Source organism: Melanotaenia boesemani, chromosome 12 (genome assembly GCF_017639745.1).
Source record: "Melanotaenia boesemani isolate fMelBoe1 chromosome 12, fMelBoe1.pri, whole genome shotgun sequence".
NCBI lineage: Eukaryota > Metazoa > Chordata > Actinopteri > Atheriniformes > Melanotaeniidae > Melanotaenia > Melanotaenia boesemani.
Genome location: NC_055693.1, coordinates 16,666,956 through 16,688,777, shown reverse-complemented (window position 1 = coordinate 16,688,777; position 21,822 = coordinate 16,666,956). Strand labels below are relative to the sequence as shown.

The 21,822-nt window shown below is 35.8% G+C and overlaps 4 protein-coding genes across 4 annotated transcripts in view; 1 reads left to right on the top strand and 3 right to left on the bottom strand.

The window, feature by feature from the left end:
* Nucleotides 1-68: 68 nt before the first annotated feature.
* LOC121649928 (claudin-10-like) lies at nucleotides 69-3,662 on the bottom strand. The gene is made up of 5 exons (XM_042001061.1): nucleotides 3,315-3,662; nucleotides 3,073-3,234; nucleotides 2,912-2,993; nucleotides 2,715-2,822; nucleotides 69-2,597 (listed from the first exon to the last, which is right to left on the bottom strand). The coding sequence occupies exons 1-5, from the start codon at nucleotides 3,544-3,546 to the stop codon at nucleotides 2,408-2,410; spliced, it is 774 nt and encodes a 257-aa protein (XP_041856995.1). The 5' UTR covers nucleotides 3,547-3,662; the 3' UTR covers nucleotides 69-2,407.
* Nucleotides 3,663-5,515: 1,853 nt separating this feature from the next.
* On the bottom strand, nucleotides 5,516-7,356 carry LOC121650643 (claudin-10). Its single transcript, XM_042002231.1, has 5 exons — nucleotides 7,002-7,356; nucleotides 6,185-6,346; nucleotides 6,014-6,098; nucleotides 5,813-5,920; nucleotides 5,516-5,733 (listed from the first exon to the last, which is right to left on the bottom strand). Exons 1-5 carry the CDS (start codon nucleotides 7,231-7,233, stop codon nucleotides 5,550-5,552), a joined length of 771 nt encoding a protein of 256 aa, XP_041858165.1. The 5' UTR covers nucleotides 7,234-7,356; the 3' UTR covers nucleotides 5,516-5,549.
* Nucleotides 7,357-8,481: 1,125 nt separating this feature from the next.
* On the bottom strand, nucleotides 8,482-10,476 carry LOC121650482 (claudin-10-like). Its single transcript, XM_042002017.1, has 5 exons — nucleotides 10,194-10,476; nucleotides 9,369-9,530; nucleotides 9,191-9,272; nucleotides 9,007-9,111; nucleotides 8,482-8,888 (listed from the first exon to the last, which is right to left on the bottom strand). The coding sequence occupies exons 1-5, from the start codon at nucleotides 10,411-10,413 to the stop codon at nucleotides 8,732-8,734; spliced, it is 726 nt and encodes a 241-aa protein (XP_041857951.1). The 5' UTR covers nucleotides 10,414-10,476; the 3' UTR covers nucleotides 8,482-8,731.
* A 10,701-nt stretch (nucleotides 10,477-21,177) lies between these two features.
* Nucleotides 21,178-21,822, top strand: part of LOC121650916 (ATP-binding cassette sub-family C member 4-like) — a 44,966-nt gene continuing 44,321 nt past the window's right edge. Inside the window, exon 1 of the mRNA XM_042002731.1 lies at nucleotides 21,178-21,401. Within this exon, the coding sequence (XP_041858665.1) occupies nucleotides 21,328-21,401 (74 nt within the window). The 5' untranslated portion in view covers nucleotides 21,178-21,327. The remainder of the gene's footprint in view (nucleotides 21,402-21,822) is intronic.

Below are 21,822 nucleotides of genomic sequence, written 5' to 3'. Positions count from 1 at the left end.
TTTTTTTTTTAAATTTAAGTTTCTCAAACAGTCTTTGAACAAAAGTCTCTCAACAAGTCACTGAAAACTGATGTTGATCTTTTTTAAAGTTTATTTGCTGCAACTCTAGCACTTTGATAGCATTTGAAATTGAGCATGACACTAATGTCTAGAATGAAAGCAGTCAAAAGTGCAAGGGTCACTTTTGGATACGTCTTCAAGAAATTTACAGCTCATAATCATACACTCTTGGAGACATTACATTACAGCAAATCAGCCTTGTATGTAACATTAAAAAAAAAACAGAGCCTATTTTAATAAGTCTATCAAAAGCAACAACCTTAATCAGAAGGGTACTTACCAAAAAAAGAGGAACTTGAGTGCTAAAGGTAAATGGTAAATAAAAATCCAAAACCTGGTGTGGTGTGAGTGATAAAGTGGGGGAGGGGGAAAAGTACTTTTTATACTTTTAGACAGTTAATTTGGTAGCAATATGACCTTCAGCCTGCAAAGTAACAATAGTTGGGAGACTATACAGCTTATATGAAATTCAATAATAAATGGATTAATGAATGAATGAATGGCCAGGCTGACATTTTTTTTACAAGATTTGATATTAAGTTCTACATTTTCTCTCAACATTGTTATCATGATATGCAACAAATAGGGGAGAACAGGGCTGGTTGTCACAGTGGCTACAACTCGACCACTAGAGGAAGCTGTTGAAAGACAGTGGTACTGAAATTTCCTTAATAGTGGTCATATATTAGCTACATGGTTAATTTAGCATTTTGACTCTTGACATTGAGGTGAGAGGACATTTTATGTTTTTGACATTAAAATGTAACTTTTCAGTTTTTCTGCATTCTACTTCTAAGTCTTTTACACACTGGTTTAAAATCTAACACTTGTTACCATTTTATAATATAAAGGGAGAGCTACAGTTCAAAATGTCTTCCTTCTTTGCTAGGGTATTGTTTATGCTTGCTAGCTTAACTTCTAGCTAAAGTGCCTGTTGGGAATGGTTGTCACTTTCTCTCCAGGGCTGGTCGTCACATGCATGGTGTGATACATATAGTAATTTATTCTTTTTTGTAGATAGAAGATGGGCAGAAAATTTGTCTAGAAGACTACTTTTGGCCAGACACCCCCTGATGTCGTTGGAGGCCAATCTCTGTTCTGTTGTATTGTTAATGTCTGATATATTGTTTTGGATGATTTTCTAATTCTGACACTGATACTAAAGTACAAAAATTATTCAGCCAGTTCATGGTATAAGTGAAAGCAATACCAGATTTTAGTAGGCCTATGTCTGTTCTAATGTACTGTTTTTATACACATTTTTATACTGTTTCCTTTCAAGTAATTGTGTCTGTTCTTGATTATTGTTTCAAATAAATATTAAATTAAATGCTTTAAATTAAAAGATTTCAACAAAATTTACATTTTTTTCAGATGACTTTTTTTTATTTCCTCATTGAAATAGCATTGTGACAACCAACCCCACAGTGTGTGACAACCAACCCCACAATGGGGATGGTTGTCACAAAAGCCCATGATGTACTTGGCATTACATATCTTTGGAACGGATTTATACTTAGGAGTGAAAAGTCCATTCATTTTGACTTGACACTTCAGGCTTTCATTAGAGATTAAAATGGAGCCATCTGAGGCTACCAATTTTTTAAAATTTAAATTAAAGTAAAAGTGTGACAATCAACCCCATTCTCCCCTACTAATAAAAAGTTTACATTAACAATCATGCATCAATTTTAAACATTTCTTAGAGTCAACCCTTGATGCGCACTGGAGAGGTTTTAGGGAGCATCACATCGAACATTTGTTCATTATCAATCAACTTCAAAATGTATATTTAATGCAAATTTCAAAAACATCTTACAATACATCATCACAGTTTTTGATCAATAAATGCAGCCTTCAGCCATTATCTTGAAACACATTACTGAACTTTAGAAAGCTTAGTCTACTTATTCAGTCTATGAAGGTTTATGATATTAGTAGTTCTGCTTTAATGCATGCACAGCTTTATATACTTTCAGCATTTTTTAGCTCAGATCAGAGCAAAAGAACAACATTTCAATATGTCCTTAAACAGCCTTTAACCTTTTGCATCAAAACCATAAAATACCTTTTAATTGATCTTTATATAATCTTACCAGTTCATGCACTGGTATGTGTTCATGTTCTGCAAAGCAATATGATGAGAGAAATTTGCTAGTGCCTCATTTCACATTAGTGTAGGCATTTTATAACTTAAATGTTAACAGGATTTAATAACTAGAAATTCAAACCACTCTAAAAAGGAGCTAAAAGTTGCCTCCACAGATTTAGTTGCTTTTACCACCACTAAACTTCTCAGCAGCAAACGAAGACTTACAGAAGATTTTTTTCCCCCTCTGTAGATAAGTCATACATAAACATTAGTGGCTGTTGTCTTAGTGGAGCTTGACATCACAGAGATGCTGCTGACTTCACTGTCAGTGGTGGCCTTTGATTTTCTGCTCTTGCCTATCTCTGTGGGAGCCACAGACACATCACTCTTGTTTCCTGGAACGAATGTATAGCCAGGGAACTGAGAGGGAGAGCATCTTTCTGGGCTGCAAAGGTTTGATTCAAGAAATGTACAGTTAGTTTTGTTTGTTTGTTTTGTATTTTTTTAGAGGTTGAAAGAGGACAAATCTCAGGAAAAAAAAATAATTTGAAGCAACATTCACCTTGAACTGCATGCTTCTCTCCCGGCTAAGATGCTGTAAATAAGGCCTCCGGCAATAAGTAAGGTGGAGCCTCCCCACCCGATGAAGACACCAACACCTATTTCAAACCTGGTAGTAATTATGAGAACACCAGTAAGATGAAATGTAGTCAAAGATTAACAACATTTTATGCATTTAATATGCATTTTATACATTACTTCTGTTCTACATAGGTGGGATCATGAAAGTTTGATACGATTCTGCTTCCATAATAAGAGAAAGAAACCATGGCACACATCCCTGAAACAACACATACATTTGAAGATTAGTTGCTGAGTGCACAGAAATGTGATCATTGTCATACAATTCTCAGTTTTACCTCCAATAAGGTAATTCATTCCTCCAGCAAAGGTTACTTTTGCATTAGTAATTTCTGACCCACCGATCTTAGTGCACTTCATTCCCACTAAGACCAGAATGGACCCAAAGAAAGCCAGGATAATACAGATGATGATAAGAGCGCGACACATGTGAATGTCCCCTGTTGAAGAGCAGGAAAAGATTCAGATGCTTAATTCGTTGGGTTTGATCATGTGTCATGCTCTTATATATTTAACTTACAGTTAAGAGCAAGCATTGATGGGATTTGCTTGCAGTCAGATGCTCCAGTTGAATCAGATACACAGTCCTTCCACAAGTTGGAATAGTAGTTTGATGATGTCAGGACTATGCTGCTAACCTCAGACCAGGTCCAAATGTCAGTTGGCAGGGTGGAGCAGACAAGGATCCATCCACTCACACAGACCACAAAGCAGCCAATTTCTATGTACATCACCACAGTCCTGTAACCCATCTTAGTGCTGAAGTTTGGATGCTGGACTAAGGAATATGAAATCCAAACTCTAGAAACTGTGGAAAACTGTGTGCAGACCTTGAGCTACCTGCTCAACTGCTCCACTCAGATGGAAAATGCACTGAATCACAGACACACACACATCTCGGTTTGTGTACATCATCACATGTTTTGCCTTGAACTGCATTTCTTGTGTTTTGTAAAGTTAAAGTTAGTGTTTGCTGTTGATACCCGGGGCAGATTCAGCTTTGAGGATTGTTTAGGTCTTACTTCAGTGTGCCAAAGTCAAACATTATGTGGAACAGTATGTGATAAATTTAAAGACAGCAACTCCTAATGGACACATTTCTGGTATGAAATTAAGCCTGTACACAGTGTGGAATGCTCAGTCTTGAATATTACAAAGAATATTAATTCACCACTACAACTGGACAACTGCAACAAAACAAAGGCAGAAAGTTTGTTTTTATCAAATATCAATTTAATTGTCATTACCATGGTTTTCCATCAATATTTCTATCTGTAATACATGGTTTGGTTAAATTACAAAATCAAGAGTAAACATAAGACATTCTATTTTACACACATATGGTCTGTTTGCCAAAAAACAGAAAAATAAATTGACAGGAGTGCAAACAAAAATAACTATTTGCTGTCTGATATTTAATCAGATTTAAGGACATTATGTGTTATTTTGAAATATTACACCGGTTTAATAAGATGTAGTGCAAAATATAAAGAGACTTGCTTATTGTATTAATCCTGTGTTCATCTGGAAATAGTTGAAAGACAAAACAGAAAATGATAGAATTGAAAACCATCCATCCCTTATTACCACCCAGGAGAGTATTTGGGATCTGAAAAGATCAGTAATTTAGTTTTAAAAGCAAATCTTTGTCCCTTCTAGCTTGATGTTAGACAGCTGGGGGCCTCTTTTGATTTATGTTTTGCTTCATAAGGCACCAAATCTTTCTGATGGATTTAACCCTTTAAGACCCAAACCATGAAAAAATGGTAAGAAAAGTAATTTTTTAAAATGAGTTCTTTATTTAGCCCTTTAATAAAATGAAATATTTTTTTTATTTTTTTGGAGAGGGGGTAATCTACCATTTATTACAATATGATATTTTAAAAATGTTTTAATATGGTTTTCTGCTTCTGGGTATCTATTAGGGGACAGAAGACAAGTATCAGATTGTGTTCAACAGGATTTTGAACAAAGTTTATACCATAAATTTGAAGCAAAATGTCTCAACTGTATGTAAGAAATATGTCACGTCAGGCTCTTATGGGTTAAAAGGTTTAATAAGTACAAACAATTTCTTGAAACTGTCTTGCTGGAATGAGTGCATTATTTGGATAGCAGCATTGCTCTGAAATCTGTATATGAAGTACATGCACGTATATGGTTTAGCATTAATAACTACACCCTGATAACAAGTCAGATAATGCCTTTCTTCTTGGGCCTGGTGGAAAAATGGGCTTTGATTTTCAAAAAGGATTGAAAGTTCTTATTCCATCAAACAAGAAAAAAAAACTTCAGTTCTTGTTGAGATAGCTGTCTTTGTATGGGGGAGTTTTAGCCCCCATTTATTGATACAGGGATAAAGTGTGCTTGCTAACTGTTTTTTAAATAAGTTTTCCTGAGCCATTTCTACATAACTGTATGTGTTTTTTTATTGTTTTATTAAATGTTCAAAGATTGTAATGATTCAGAATTAGATAAGATGATGAAACCCCCCAATTCTTTTCAGTTTTATGCTGAAAAACTATATCCTTAAGTTGCTCAATTGGTTGCCTTCAGATTTTCCATACAGAGATGAACTCTGGCCTGCCTTTTGACACATCCAGCCTCAGGTATGATGCTCCTGAATTATATTACTGGCCTGTTTCCGGTTAACCTATTTAGTTGTGAGACTGCTGCAATTAAGTCAGAAAATATACACCCTTAGTTTTCTTTTAAACTTTATTATGGGAATATATGTATACAATAGATTTGCATGCTACACAAATGAATCTCTTTCTGAAAGACTTATTGCTGTTGTCTGAGAAAGCCTTGAGATCTTGCTGCTGGATCTTCCTGAGCCTACATAAGTTCCATACATCCTGGAGGGGTGGTAGTATCTGGCATACAGCGATCTTTCTCTGGAGGCAGGTGTGCCTCCCCTGTAGACTTGTACCTCTCTCCTGAAAGACCACAATTTTAACAAAATTAATTGGTGAATTAACTGTGCACAGGAAAAGGGTTGATGAGGGATTTAGATACCTTCCAGGGCAGAATATTCTGGAGACTGTTACAGCATAAAGCACAGCCCCCAAATTGATTAAAAAGCATCCCACTAATCCCAGAAATATGGGAGCTCCTAACTCGTATCTGGAATAAGAGCATAAAAAGTACAGCCATGAGATTGATTGCAAATATTTCTACAACTTGAATTAAATGTCTTAATGAAAAAAATCACCATACGGTAAATTTCCTCGTGTCTTGGCAGCAAAAAGTGTTCTGGCAACCCTGTTGATGTATAAGCAGTAGGCAGCTAGAGTTGACACACCTGTGAGCAGAGGTTTCGTTGAAACCAAGAAATAAATGCAGACAAAACATTTCTTTCATTTGCAGAGAAACACGCTCAGAACTTACCACCACAAACATGAAACACTGTTCCTGCAAAAACCACTTTGTCTTTGGTTTTATCTTCACCACCAATATATGTACACTCCATCCCAACAAAGCAACACACCACTGCGAAGAATCCGAGAGTCAACCCACACATGAGCAGCCCTCTTACGGCCTGGACATAATCTGTGACAAACAGGAGAGAGTTCAGGAATGAAAAAGTCCAAAATCTATGTGATACATAGTTTTGTTTTACAGCCAATTTCTTTCACACTGGTGTAAGTATGATACAAAATAAACAAAAGAAAAACAGATGATATAATTTAGACGTAATGACAGTGTTAAGGCATCATCATCATTTTAATTATGTTGTATAAAATCTTGATTTTAGTTATAAATTTTTGTCAGTTAATGAATAAACACCTTTGTACTATATACTGAGATGAGGCTATACAAACTTTTCTAAACAACAGCCACAATGGCCTCAAATGACATTAATAAGATAGAAGTATTTGCTTTAAGGGAACCTACCATGAGCAGAGTAATAAAATCTGCTCAATTAAGCTACAACATTTTTTATATATACATATCCAAAGTTTTAAAATGTTTTGCTACCATAATTTACTGGTTATACCAGCTTAAGGAAGGGTATAAGGTTTCTTTTTCATCTCTAGGGCAAAAACTATATATAAAAAAAAACATTACACATGTTGAACTCAGTGTTCTTCCACTGCTGTGCTTTTTTGTGCCTACTATACAAGTAAACTACAAAACTATCTGCATTGAAAATAAAAGTCTAACTAAGGCAGTATTTCCTATATTTCTGAGCTATACAACTTACAGGTGACACCCCAGATAACTGTGTAATCTTTGCAGTTTGTGACGGATGAGGATTCCGTATAACAGTCCTTCCACAGGTTGGACCAGTACCAGGCCGCCTTGATGATGAAAGATCCACCTTGTCCTCCTGTTTGTGCGATCCTCCAGTTGTCCATTGCCATGGTGCAAAGCACGAACACCCATCCGAGCGATGAGATTAAAAAGCCAAATATCTGAATAAAACTTTTTTTCATTGCTGAAATCAATCAGTCTGCAAACAGAGCATCTAGGGGGAAAAAAAACAAGAATCTAAGAGCTCACACGTCTGTGGGACAGTTATCAGGAGGTCTGTCTCTGTTAGGTATCTTGGCTCATATTCAAGGGTGGAGATGAGGACATTGTGCCTGTGCTCATGTGTTGATGAGGGTTCTGTTGTGTAAGATGTTTATAGTAAACTGAACTGAAGCACGTCTCCTTGTTTTGATATCTCACACCCCCTTTAGCTACCCTTTACAGGTAACAAAATCCTCTATAGCTACACTATTGATCAACAAAACTGACATGTACATCCAACATGAAACTATTGAGATCAATATTAGTACCTTTGAAAACCTGAGGTCTCTGAACAGGACTTTGAGAACAGTTGGTGCCAAACTGAACAAAAATGGCCATTTTGGAGACCTTGCCTGAAGATTTATTACCTACTTATACTAAGATTTCGATCTATCCAACAATATTTTAACACATATGCTACATTTTTAATAAGTTAAATATGGAATCAGTGGACAAACAGATTCCAACTTCCACATTGACTCAAGTAGCATTTTTTTCCCATGATGCTTCTCTCTCTTCAGCAGCAACAGTGTTCCCTTCCTTACAAAATACCTCTTTTTCCTGTATGCTTTAATACGAAACCTCTTGCTAAAATAACTAGCTTTTTGTCAGTAGTTGCCATGGTGAATCCAGGTATTGGAGCTCCATTGAAGATGGCTTGTTATTGTGGTTCCTAATTCCAGGTATAGATACTCAGAAGTGATTGAATTCACAGCAACTGTTCTGGAACTGAACTTAGAGTTGCTCAATTCAAGTTAACCCAGAGTTTCAGAGTTAGTTTAACATCCAGCAGTTAAACATTATCTTCACACAAAACAAGCACAACAGACAACAGCATCTACTATATTTTAGTTTTATTCACCTAAATATTATACACAAAAAAAGTGAGATTGTGTATTGTTGACTTAATTTCACTTTCTTTTACCTTCTTAAGGTTTGCACATTACAAAAAAGGTTAATGGTTTTGTCTCTTGAACAAGATAAAATGGGTCCCTAGCAGTTTTAAATATTATTATTACAGATTAACAACAAGAAGAAGTTACAAATTATTAAAGATACATCCAACAAAATCAATGTTCTACATCATATAACGAGTTCTATTACAATATTTAACAATATAATATAGAAAAAATATAAAAATTAGTCAGGGTATTTTAGATGGTTTTGATTTAGTTGTTTATTTGTCTGAATATATAATCAATAAGAGAAAATAAATCTCAGAGGTTCAGACTGTAAACTGCTTGAAATTCATTCCTCTGTATGAAACATGTTTTAAACCTAATTCATGGTAAGCTGAGAATCAGTGCCGTAAATCCTGCAGTTGTTTAACAGAGACCTACAATTATGCAGTATCTTTTTAGAATATGGACGAACTTTTAAGACCCTCCAGTGGCTTAAACTGATTTGTATTCACACCCCTCACACATATGCATTCTTATCAAAGTTCTGGGTCCTGGAGGAGTTGCTACAGTCTGCAGGTGGCCTCTGGTTTACGGTCCTGGCCTGCCCTCTGGTGTAGGAGGAGATATGAGAATGTAAGGCAGCACCTTTGTAGATATAGTTTCTTTGACTGTGGCTGTAAAGAGAAAGCACACAGCTTCATTTGCACACATAAAACACCTGTAAGACTCACAAACCTAAATCAGTTGGCTGCAATGCATAATAAGAACAGAGAATGTGTTGCTCATACCCACCTTTTGGAAAAAGAATCGGCTATTGAGAAGCAGAGCATGCAGCCTCCTAGAATACAGAGGATAGAACCTGCCCAGCCAATAAAGAGAGCAGCTCCAAGCTCATACCTGAAAACACACAGTATGTTGGACTAATATGTCTGAATTGCTCAGTACACAAAACTCCATATTAAACAATTTCCCTTACTTTTGTGCTACAAACATTGGATCAAAAAACTCTGATGTTATCCGATGTGCATAGAGGGAGCATGAAGAAAGTGAGCAAAGACCTGAAGAAAACAAGAAAAATTGATTAAATTGTGCCAAAAAAATTTAAAACAACAACAACAAAAAGACATGTAAACATGTATGTCATCTATACTTACCACTAAGAATGAAGACTACACCAGCGAAGCAAGCGATCTTTGCTTTGTTTTTGTCACTTCCTCCAATTTTGGTGCATTTCATTCCCACAAGGGCAAACACAGAACCGAAAAAACCCAGACAGACTGCTGCAATCATTAGTCCTCTGCAAGCTTGAATGTAACCTGCAAACATATAAAATAAGTAGACTTTGTTTAAAATTAAGACAGATGGTTTTGCATGCCTTCCCACATCTGCACACTGCAAGGTCAATGAGTTACTGACCTCCTGACCAATTTACACGTAAAGCAAGCAATACAATTTGTCACAAGCAACCACAATTGCTTTCAGGCACTTTTTGGTATTGTGGTGACCGTGTAGGTATAAAATGTGCCACTCGGAGGAGATTGTGAGCCAAATATTACCTTGAAAGTTAACCCCTGAAACTAGTCATCCGTGGTTAAAACTGCCTGAGGCTCCCAGTAAATCTCCTTTATAGCTTTCAAGCTCCAAGAACAAGGGCTAAACATTGACGTCTTTGGAAAACAATAAGTCTTTCTTTGGAAGCATTAGGCTTTAGGATTGCTTGTAATGAACTTAAACTTGAATTTTTTAGCAAAATTCAGAGAGATAAAGAGCGGAGAGTCAATAAATTTGAAGCACCAAGTTAGTGAGGATGAATCAGTGGTAGATATAGAGAAGAAAGTTAAATGAATATCTGTATCCTCTTCAAATATTGTTTCATTTTGAACTGAGAATCACACAAACATGTAGAAATCAAGAAATCATTAAAAATTATTATTAAAAGATAAATACAGATAATCTGATGAGAATGAAAAAGGGCTGACCATCGAGGGCCAGCATTGAGGGAAAGTCTTTGCAGTTGGAGACTCCCGTTGAATCAGTGACACAGGTTTTCCACAAATTGGACCAATAGGTAGCTGTGGTAATGACTGTTCCATCAATGGACGACACCTTCCAGTAGTCCGTTGGCAACGTAGAAGACACCAACACCCACCCCGAGGTAGTTAAAACAAAGGCCAAAATCTCCTGAAACATGCTGCTCATGATGTACGGACGGCTCCTCCACACCACAGAGGCTGGCAATTAAAAGGGTAAGAGCTGAAATTGGTTAACGATGCACTAGCTGGTATGACTTGTTAAAAATGCTGCGTGGCTTTGCACAGATAGGTTCAATGGATTGGTCTGTGATTGGTAGTTAATGTGTTGTGGACAGTTATATTCTACAGGGTGGAGTTTGGCCTTAAACATCAACAAGTGACCAATGTTCTATAATGGCATTTTCTAGCCCCCTCCCCTCACACACACACACACACACACACACACACACACACACACACACACACACACACACACACACACACACACACACTGTATATATCACTGTGACTCAAAGTTGAACTGATGAGGACTGAAAGTCCTGAATTTGGAAGTTCTAAGATTACATTTAACTTAAAAAGTTAAATGATCAAGCCCGTCACTGATATATTTCTTCTTAATGAGAATTTTATAAAAAAGTAAAGATTGAGATTTTAATTAGTCATATTTGTGTAGAAAACTCATTCATATAGGATTTGTGTAATCCAGCTAAGGCAAAAATAACACATGGGGCTAATTCTGAAGTGTTTTAATTTATTAGAAGTAACAATTACACATTTTTTGCCATTTTTCTTGGGCCTGTGAGCCTATAACAAAAGAATTTTTAAGCATTTCTTGTTGAATTTTTCTTTCATGTTCTATAATTTCTCAGTTTTTTGCTTCAACATGCAGTAACTTTTTATTATGTTTTATACAACATGGTTGATAGGCAGTGGACTTTCACGTGTTTTAGCTGGCTTGAAAAACAAACAAACAAACAAAAAAAAAAACAAAAACAAAACAAAAAAAAGGATAAAGGAGGAAGGATAAATGCCACTTTCTGTCTGCCACCTTGCAGTGGCACCTGTGTTAAATATACAACAGAAGTGATTTAGTTTCCCTTTGGGCTTAAAATGACGGGCTTTAGATGATTTATTAACAGCTTGTAACTCTCTGACACCTCAATCAGAAGAAATGCTCTTTCAGTTTAGAGAAATGGGATTATTGAAGGAGATGACAAGGATAACTAAATGTAAAAAAAAAAGAAAAAAAGAAAGAAACAAACAAACAATATGCTGTCTAACCTGATGATTTCATCTTGCTTTTGTGATATAATTAGTGGATTAGATCCCCCTCTGGTGGCTGAACACTGTAGATAAACTCTCTGCCCCCATCAAATGGAGCTAAGAATTAGTTGATTTTTAAAATGGAAGTAAATGAACAAAGCTATTATGCTTTAACATAAAAGGTAAAATTTTAGATCATGGTCTCATAAAAAAAAAACAAAAAAAACAAGTGCAGTTATTGCTTAAAAATGTAAAAACTTAACTACAGAGACAGAGAAAACTCTCAAATTAAACTTTACATCTATAAGGCAGAGAGGGGCAATAACACCTAAAGACAGCAAAGGAAGACTTTACTCACAGAATTTGTGACCTTTCTGTGGGCAGGAGTTGAAATGAATTATTTTACAAAAATTGTTAAAGGTGTACAAGTAAAAACATTTAGATAGGCTCAATCAATTTTTTTCAAATACTTTTTTACAGGCTACTTGTTTCTATTTCCTTTTCATACAGTAAAATAACATAACACTTGCGGATTTCTGTAAGCAGAAAACTGTGGGAGAGATAATGCTGCAGTTTAGGCATAAATTAGGTATTTCTAATTTCTTAATTTACCATCATATGGTTGTGATATTAGATGAAAATGAAGACTTTTGCAAGGTTGGAGAAATGATGAGTTTGGAGCAGTATTTGATGAAAATTTTTCAACCTTCAACCTTTCACGATTTGGGGGGAGTAGTTTGTGGCTTCAGGAAAATTTACACTTACTGCACTAAATCAGAAAATAATGATTACCCTGAATATCAGGACATTCTTTATGTAATTTCCTGCTGCCAGCCACTACAACTGTACAATGATCCAAAGCACAAAATTCTCTGTGAGCTGTTAAGAAATACAACCATTTCTGAAATTGGCCTCATGGTCCCTAGATTTTAAAATAGTTGAAAAATCTGAGGAAATACACTACCAGTTAAAAGTTTGGATACACTTTCCTATTGGATTTAATTGGAAAGTGAGTCCTAACATTGACTCACTGTACTTTAAACAGACTTTAAATATCCCAGATTTGAGCTAAGAGAGCTTAAATAAAATAAAATAAAAAAATAAAACAATTGTGTTCATTTTTAACTTATAAAACTGATTGTGTCTGGATTCTGGATTAGTTCATATTTACATTTTATCCTCCCATCATGATTTATGTTGCTGAGCAGAAATCCTACGCATACGTATATGGAATCAGTATGATAACATTTTAAGGGAAAAGCAAAAAAATGATAAAACAAATAAATAAAACAAGGGCAGAGATTTCACACCATATCATAATCAGATGGAGAGACTAAGTGGTTAAAAAATCTTGTACAATTTTCTTTTCAAATGGTGCCTCTTTGTTTACTTTCTCTCCACGTGTTCTCTATAGAAACACTTAGTTTGACATTTCCAACAAAAGTTTACACATTTGCCACAGTTAACACATTAGACATAATCTGTAACAGAGATTAAAATCAGTCAAATAATTTTTTAGGCTTTAATTTGAGGAGTGAAATGTTTGATTAGAATCTGACAGCAAGTAAACATATAGTAGCACGTGTTTTTTTTTTTTTTTTTCATTATAAAATACAAGGGCAGTAGTATATCACTAATATACCGACAATGTGACACTCAATATAATGAGTACAAGCAAAGAAATTTATAAAACAAACACTATCACAAACATGTCTCGTGAACATGATTTGCTTAATTTCAAAGCAAGACCACCTAAAATAACTAACTGGACTACCATCAGACTACCATTGTAATGGTGGTCCAATGGTAGTCCAATAAGTTGTAATGGCATTCTGCCATTACAATTTATGTGACAAAGTCTGAGTAAAGAGGACTAGTATCCCCCCTGAGCATCTAGGTGAGGGAATAAACACAGAGTAGATGTCTCAAAGTGTTATAGTAAAAGAAGCTGAGCTGACAGGTGTTAATTTAGGAGAAGGGACAATAAGTGAATGCTCCATTTCTGCATTCACATTCTGGTCTAAATATAATGTCAAGTATCATATTAACATAAAGAAAAATAAAACAATTATTAATCCTTAACAGGTGACAAAGTCCAGTTACTTGTTCATCTATTTTAGGTAAGTGTGCACTTCTTTTGCATTGTTACAGATGTATTTCAAATAACTTCCAGCTCGACAAAAAAGTCACAAAAATCCATAATTTCACTGTCTCTTCATATTTTCATACTTATAAAGAATCGCTGGTGATTTAAAGTAGTTTAAAAACAGAAAGCAGAAACTGTTGGGTTTAACATTAACTTGCACCTTGAAACGAAAACAATTTAACTTACAGGAACAGCCTTCATGCTCTCTGTTACTCTGGCAGTTGGGTTAACTTGTTTCCTTTTTCCTCATCTGTGATTGGCTGGAGGCAGTGCCGTTTAGAACTCGCGGGCACGAGGTCACGTGGTTCATGTAGCCCTCAAAAAAATCTCAACAGCTGAGCTCAACCTTGTCAATAATTTTTAAAGGGTTCTGGCGGGATGCAGCGCAAATACATCAATTTCTCCTCACAATTTTCCCTCAGTATTGCCCAATAATGTGTATTTATTACTGTACTGTTCATGTATTTTATCAAAGCTTTATTTTTGGAAGTGGCAGAGACACATTTATCACAGTTTTACATTTTTGACAGAAACGAGACTGTAAACACACCAGTAAATACATTTACAGATTATCTTTAGTTATCAAAAATAAATATTAAGTTATTGCAATATCCGTAATGTGTAATGTGATATTACTGTCTGTTCCCAGGATTTACTCCTACAGTCCCAAACACTGTGGAAGATGTCATTCAGTTTGTCTATTTCTTATTTTATTTATATTTTTAAATTTGGTGTCAGATGGAAAATGAGCTCAATGGCAAAGCTGATCTCTATCAAATATTATAAAGACATTTAAAATGGCATGAAGGAAAAGTGGCTGTAGATGCTTTGAATGATGACTTGGAATTAATTCTGCTAATGTATAGAAGACACTATTATTATATCACTACAATATATACATTTATTATATTTCACTTTTTGTTATGTGAACTGAATAAATACATCTGTAACCCTGTTTTATTGTGGTTCTAACCAGTATTAATAAAATTAATAAAAATATATTTTTAAAGGATGACTAGTTAGGAAACTACTTTAAAATTGACTTCAAACTGGTATAGTGACATTGGTCATCCATGTGAAGTATCTTATTCTCAGCATTTCATAATTAGAATTAATTAAAATTATAAAGATTAGGATTGTACTGGATTGCAGCCTAAGCAGACTGCAATTTGCTAAGAGTAGTGAGTTTTAGACTCCATGTATGGACAGGATGTAAGGCACACTCAGGTTTTTACCATATACGTTCTTAGGGTCTTATGTGCCTTAAAGATCATCTATCCTGGCAGAGCAGGTCACAAGAGGATGTGCAGGAGGTTCCCAGAGCAGCAGCAGAATCCACAAGTTGAACTTCATCCTGTGATATGCTGCATTTTAAAAGTTGATAACTGTAATGTAATGCACACCCCAAACAATGCAAAGATGGATTATTTAATATGTCGTAGCTATTAATGGTTAATAACTACTTAATATTTTTATTTGCTAACATTTTAATAGATGTGGCTAAACCACATCTGACAAAAACTGAATATTTCAGACTCTTTACAAAGTCATTTATTTTTTTATAGTGAATACAGCAGTGCAAAAATAACTGTTTACATGTGCATATATGATGATGCATATCACTTTGGCTTTTCCTGCCATGCTGTCTAGTACACCCAGCGACCCTCCATCACAGATCTCTGCTGGCTTCAGCTCTGTCCGTACAGCTGCTCGCTCTGTTCCTTTTCCTGGAAGACCTGCATCTTCTAGGAAGCTGCATCGCTTTGCCTCTGCTGTTCAGCATCTACCAGCTTATCCTGCACAGTAGCCAGAAGAGTGTCAGCCATTTTTCTCTTTCATGGAAAAACATGAGTTATTGTTGGTTATCTCTACTGATTTTAACCATTTAATCTTTAGTGGGGATTTTAACATTCACATAGATAACATGATGGATGGTAATGTCAAGGAATTTTCTTCAATACTGGACATTTTGGTTTGTGGCAGCATGTAAAAGAACAGACCCACATTCGAGGTCACATTCTGGACCTGGTTATTTCAAAGGGTGTTGATATTTCGTCTGTTGCAGTCACTGACTTGGCCTTGTCTGGCCAGTTTTGTATTTTGTTTGATTTACTGATCACTCAGAATGTCCAAACAATCTACTCCTCAGTTAGGAAGAGGTACATTAATGAAAGAACAAGTGCTAAGTTTGTGGAGGCCATAGCTATGTTACCAACAACCAGTGCAGAGTCAGTTGATGGAGTCCTGGATCTTTTCAATCTGAAAATCTTGAATGTAATGGATGCTGTTGCACCGATAAGAATCAAGAGCATCTTTATTGTAAAAAATATGAACTGAGGTTACGCAATAAAATTATGGCAACAAAGTGAAACTTGATATAATTGAGTAATTTTAATTACCTACATTTTGATTAGAATATATTGAAAAAAACAACTAAATATAAATTTAAAAATTGAGTACATGCTGTATAACAGAACATGGAAAAACGTGTTGGATTTAGCAACACCATATCAAAATGGGAGTAAAAGTTACTTGATTTAATTGAAAATGTTACATAAAATCTACTTAGTATTTACATTGAATTCACTAAATTCTCAGACAAATACATTAAAATTCACTAAATAAGGAGAAAAGATTATTTTACAGAATTTTAAATTGCATTTACTCAATTTCTGAAGAAACTTCACAAATAATCAATAAATCTGTAAAGAAAATGAAATTAAATTTATTAGTTACCCAAATAAAATCATTGCTTACAAGGAATCTACTTTAAACAGTTGACTGAAATGTTTAAAATAAATTATATTTACTGGCAAATGGCTTTCATTCAACTCATTTATAAATATTAAGATCTATTTAATAATATTGAATGTCACTTTGTTGCCATAAGTTTCTTAAGTATAATTTACCCAACATGTCTCAGTGGTTTCAATTAGTTTCACTTGGGCCAACAGATTAGTGGTAAAAAAAAACATTACAAACTAAGTTTAAACCCAACATTGCTTGGACTACAGACAACTTTACTTTTATAAAACTTTGTCTGAAAAACTGTAAATTTGAGTACACAAGTGTTATAACAAAGCATTAGTTAAATCAATTTGAGATGCAAATATTCTGAAAACAAGTCCAATTTCTGAAGACATCCATAAAAACCCTTTACTTTTAAATGAGAATCCATTTTAAACTGTCACATAGGACATGCAGTATGTTACATGGACAGGGCATTGACAAAGAATACCTGGGGGTCATGAAATGTCTGAAGGATGTTTTGTCATGGACATTGGCAAAACATCATTTATTATATCAAGTGTGCATATTGTGTATTTTCTTTTATTGAAATTTTATCTGTTTACCGTTGTGCTGCTACTGTTTATTCTGATTGAGAATTTCAATAAAAACTTCTATGAAAAAGTAAAACTGTCAAGCTTCTCATCCGATTAACAATCATGTATTCTATTCAGTGTTTATCTCCACAAGATTTTTTAATGTAATTAAAATTTAATGTAATGTAATTCCATCAAAACTGACACTGGTTATTTATGTGCTTAAGAGGCAACGAAAAGTCAAAATACTTAAAAAAATGCCTTTGACACACTCTATTATTCATGTGTAAGCCATGTACAAAAACAAAGAAGTTGCACATTTTTGCTGCACAAATAATATAAAAAAACTGTCGGACTGTACACATACATCATCGTCATCATGTGTCTTATCCTCTGATCAGCTGATCACTATCTTCTCCAGCATCAGGTGTCCTCTTCATGTTCTGTAGCTCCCCAGGGTTTGCATCCTGGTGGACCTCCATCTCTGCTGCTTGCAGTGTCTCTTTCCTCAGCTGATCCCGTCGTCTTTGTCTTGCATAGCGTACAGCGTTTGTGGGTGTAGCAGATGTGTGTCCTAGAAGCAGGGATGGTGCACAATCGAAGCCAGCCTCCATCATTTCTTAAGCTGGTTGACCTGCAATCACATGTTTGGTATTATTAAAAAACTAGTTAACATTGGATGCTTCCATTACATTTCACAATCTTAACCACTTAATCCAACCAGTTAACCATCCCATCAGATCTCACAGAGCACTCTTGGATTTACCTGTATCTTCAAAATCATTCTCTCTGTGACGTTTTATATAAAGATGATTAAACAAAATACACACTGATGAAACACAAACAGATGAACCCATTTCTATTTCCATCCCTTTTTGCCTGTAATTCACAAGTGAAGTTAGCCAATGTGAATATAGCGACTTTAAAAAGCCAAATAAAGCATATTCATTACATTACTTACACAATAAAAACAACAGAAACAACAAAAAACTCTCCTACTTGCCTTTATGAAAATGCTAGTGAGGGAGCTAGTGATAAAAGTGATGTCCTTCTGTCTCATCGCTGCGACCCAGGCCATCCCGCGCCTCAATTACATCCTCAACCTGCTGTCCAAAGCCTCTTTTCCAAGTGGGAAACCGAGCTCTGTTAGTTCTGTTAGTTTAACGTTTACTTAGAACACTACTTAATGCATGTAGGCAAACTGGCATCAGGCATTTTTCCCAAGTCATTAAAGATGGCTGCCATTAAGCCACTCCTAAAGAAAAGGACCCAAGACGCCTCTATAATGAACAACTATACACCTGTCTCTTACCTCTCTTTTATTTCCGAGATTATTGAGAAAGTTGTATTTCACCAGCTTAATGACTTTTTAAATGAAAGTGGGAATCTTGATAAATTTCAGTCCAGCTTCTGACCTCATCACAGCACTGAAACAGCTCTGGTCAAAGTGTTAAATGACATTAGGTTGAATACAGATTCTGGTCAAGTATCAGTCCTGGTTCTGCTGGATCTCAGTGCTGCGTTTGATACTGTAGATCACAGAATCCTGTTGCACAGGCTGGAAAACTGGGTTGGACTTTCTGGAGCGGTCCTTAACTGGCTCAGGTCCTATTTAGAAGGCCAGAGTTATTTTGTTACGATCGGCAGCTATGAATCCGAGCGAGTGGCCATGACTTGTGGAGTCCCCCAAGGGTCAGTCATTGGACCTCTTCTGTTCAACTTGTATATGCTCCCTTTGGGTCAAATATTACAGAACTATAGCATTAATTATCAAAGTTATGCGGATGATACACAACTTTATGTGTCTTTGTCACCAGATGACTGCAGCCCAATAGACTTATTGTGTCAGTGTCTGGAGCAAATAAACACCTAGATGAAGGAGAATTTTCTACAATAAATGAAGACAAAACTGAGATTATTTTGTTTGGTAGCAAAGAGAAGGGGATCAGCATTGATAAATACCTGGAGTCTCGGGCTCTTAAAATCACTGACCAAGTTTGTAACCTTGGAGTGTTGATAGACTCAGATCTGACTTTCAGCAGCCACATCAAAGCTGTCAATAAGAAGCTTTTTACCAGCTCAGAAACATCAACAGAATTAAAAGTTTAGTCTCCCAGAAAGACCAAGAGAAACTCGTCCATGCATTCATCTCCAGTAGGCTGGATTACTGTAATGGTCTTTTAACAGGACTTCCTAAAAAGAGCATTAAACATCTGCAGCTCATCCAAAATGCTACTGCTAGAGTTTTAACCAGGACTAAGAGATCTGAACACATCACACCAGTTTTGAAATCTTTACACTGGCTTCCAGTCAGTCACAGAATAGATATTAAAACCCTTCTGATCATTTACAAATCCCAGAATGGTTTAGGCCCAGAATACATATGTGATATGTTCGGAAAATATAAACCTACCAGAGCTCTTAGATCCAAAGACTCTGGTCAACTAGTCCAGACCAGAGTCCAGACTAAACATGGAGAAGCAGCATTTAGCTGTTATGCTGCAAACAAGTGGAACAAACTGCCAGTGGAGATTAAACTTTCACCAAATGTAGACATTTTTAAATCCCGGTTAAAAACATTTCTTTTCTCATGGGACTATGCATGAAATCTGCACAGTAACTTTTTAACTAATCTTGCTTTTAATTATTTTAAAGTAATTTATGATTTTATTGTGTTGATGCCTTTTACTATTTCTTAATATCTGTAATGCTTTTGTTTTATGTAAAGCACTTTGAATTGTCCTGTACATGAAATGGGCTATACAAATAAACTGACTTGCCTTGCCAAAAGACTGCAGCACACGGACATCACATATGTAAATATATGTGTTTCCACAGGATTGGTCAACTTAGGACTAAGGAATGTTTTTGTCTGAAAGGTATATAAGGATGCCTCACACATGTTTTCATCATTTATTATACACCAAGCTGAAGTTATTCACTACAAAATAGCATAATCCAGAGGAGAAGATCTTCATATGATGAAGCCATCATATCACAGAAACAACTATGAAGACACCAAGGAAGAAACAACATTACGGCACTGAGAAGAGAGGAAAAGTTGTCAACTATACAATGGCTTAATAAAACTACAGAATGTTATCAAGGACATCTGTCTAATCAGATTTCAGAGGTGGCTAGTACCACCATGGCTACCAATGACCACCCCTCTAGCTCCACCCTCTGGATGAGAAGTAGCCACAAGACTCTCCCTTCTTCCTTACAGGACAAAAAGTTGCACACTCCCACTATGCAACTTGTAACAGTCAAGAGTCATTCCTTGCAGTGTAAAAACGTTTACTTTAAAATGGTCTTGGTGGGTTGTGTGCACACTCTAGTTGGGTAAATGGTAAATGGAATGTACTTATACAGCACTTTTCTAGTCAAATGTTGACCACTCAAAGCACTTTTACACTTTTTGTTACATTTACCCATTCACACACACTCATACAGCACTTATGTTATTTACTAAGTGCTTTCTCCTGTAACACACAATTATACCTCAGTAGACATATCGAGAGGCATTGTGGGGTTCACTGTCATGCCCAAGGACACTTCGGCATGGAAACAGGGGAAGCTTGGAATTGATTCACAGGCTTTCTGGTAGATGACAGCTTTTCCTCCTGAGCTAGCCACCGCACAATGCAGTGCAAAGCAAAAGTTAGATTCTATTGGATAAAGTTCTTTCTGCATAAAGAAATACTAAAATATGAGTCTTTTTTGAGCTTTGCATGATGTTTAAGGTAATAATACTTTGTTTAGACACTGCAGATAAGCAAGAAAACATAAACAAATGGCCTCTATATTTTTTTTATCAGAATCTGATCTCTAAAAGCTTTGAATAAAAATAAAACTTTGTACTGTTGTGCAATTCAATCATAATTAAGCAAATAACTAATTAAATTGTTGATTTTTGAGAATCTGACAAAAATTCTGTTTCAATCAAAATTCCTTTGTTAAAGCCATAATTAATAATTACTTCTTCTTACTGGTGCACATTTATTACAAATAAATCATTAAAGCTTTTTAAACACGTTGATGTAATAAAATATTGCCTTTGTATGGATACTTAAATTCATGACTTCAAGTGTGTGGAGTAATGGACATCTGCGTCAGCCAATCACCGTGTAGTGGGCGGGGTCACACTACGCCGCGCTCACACACAGCAGCCAAACCAGCTGGCTACCCCAAGCTGTAATCCTGTCCTAAATGTCGGTAGGCGATATATTGACAGAGACTGGAGTTCACACCAGCTGTGCTGTCAGAGTGCTTCCACTTCTGAGTGTTTATCGTCATCCCTCTGACACAGCCTGCAGAGAAGCCTGCAGGTCGCTTTAGTGTTGGGGGCATGGAACCTCTGCAGAAGGAGGCGAAGGATAATCCGTCGGCTTCAGCTAATCTTCTCTCCAAGATTTTCTTCTGGTAAGAAAACTGGCCTCACACTGACAGCTTTGTGTGACATTAACTGAATGGAGAGCTCTGCAGTGTGACAATTTTGTGGCCACTAAAGAAAGCGAGTCCCTGGATGTGATAGCAGGTGGCTGCAAAGCAACCCCACTGTTGGTACATCAAAGGAGAAACTCTGGTTTAATTCACGAGTCTTTAGTTTAAAATTGTGTAAAGTAAAATAAGCAAGATGTAAACTTGGACTTTTGCTTTAGTTAAACAAATAGGAGAAACAAAGTCAAACAGAAACAAAACTTTTCTCACACAAATAACTGTTTTGCTTAGTATACTGTTAAAATGTGGTGGAAACGAGATCACTGTTTGAAACATTTTTGACAAACTTTTAACAATAAAACAAAGACAAAGTATATCTGTTGAACATTTAATGTCCATAGTA

Bases quoted from the DNA above. Each gene is read 5' to 3' on its own strand.
- LOC121649928 (XM_042001061.1), bottom strand. From the start codon at position 3,546: ATGGGTTACAGGACTGTGGTGATGTACATAGAAATTGGCTGCTTTGTG. The intron at 2,994-3,072 runs GTAAAACTGAGA...GTGTTGTTTCAG, and splicing joins AATGAATTACCTTATTGGAG to GGATGTGTGCCATGGTTTCT. The intron at 2,598-2,714 runs GTGAATGTTGCT...AAACCTTTGCAG, and splicing joins AGAGAAGCATGCAGTTCAAG to CCCAGAAAGATGCTCTCCCT.
- LOC121650643 (XM_042002231.1), bottom strand. From the start codon at position 7,233: ATGAAAAAAAGTTTTATTCAGATATTTGGCTTTTTAATCTCATCGCTC. The intron at 6,347-7,001 runs GTAAGTTGTATA...TGTTTGTCACAG, and splicing joins AGTTATCTGGGGTGTCACCT to ATTATGTCCAGGCCGTAAGA. The intron at 6,099-6,184 runs GTAAGTTCTGAG...CTCTGCTCACAG, and splicing joins AGTGTTTCATGTTTGTGGTG to GTGTGTCAACTCTAGCTGCC.
- LOC121650482 (XM_042002017.1), bottom strand. From the start codon at position 10,413: ATGAGCAGCATGTTTCAGGAGATTTTGGCCTTTGTTTTAACTACCTCG. The intron at 9,531-10,193 runs GTCAGCCCTTTT...ATATGTTTGCAG, and splicing joins CTCAATGCTGGCCCTCGATG to GTTACATTCAAGCTTGCAGA. The intron at 9,273-9,368 runs GTAAGTATAGAT...TGTTTTCTTCAG, and splicing joins TGTAGTCTTCATTCTTAGTG to GTCTTTGCTCACTTTCTTCA.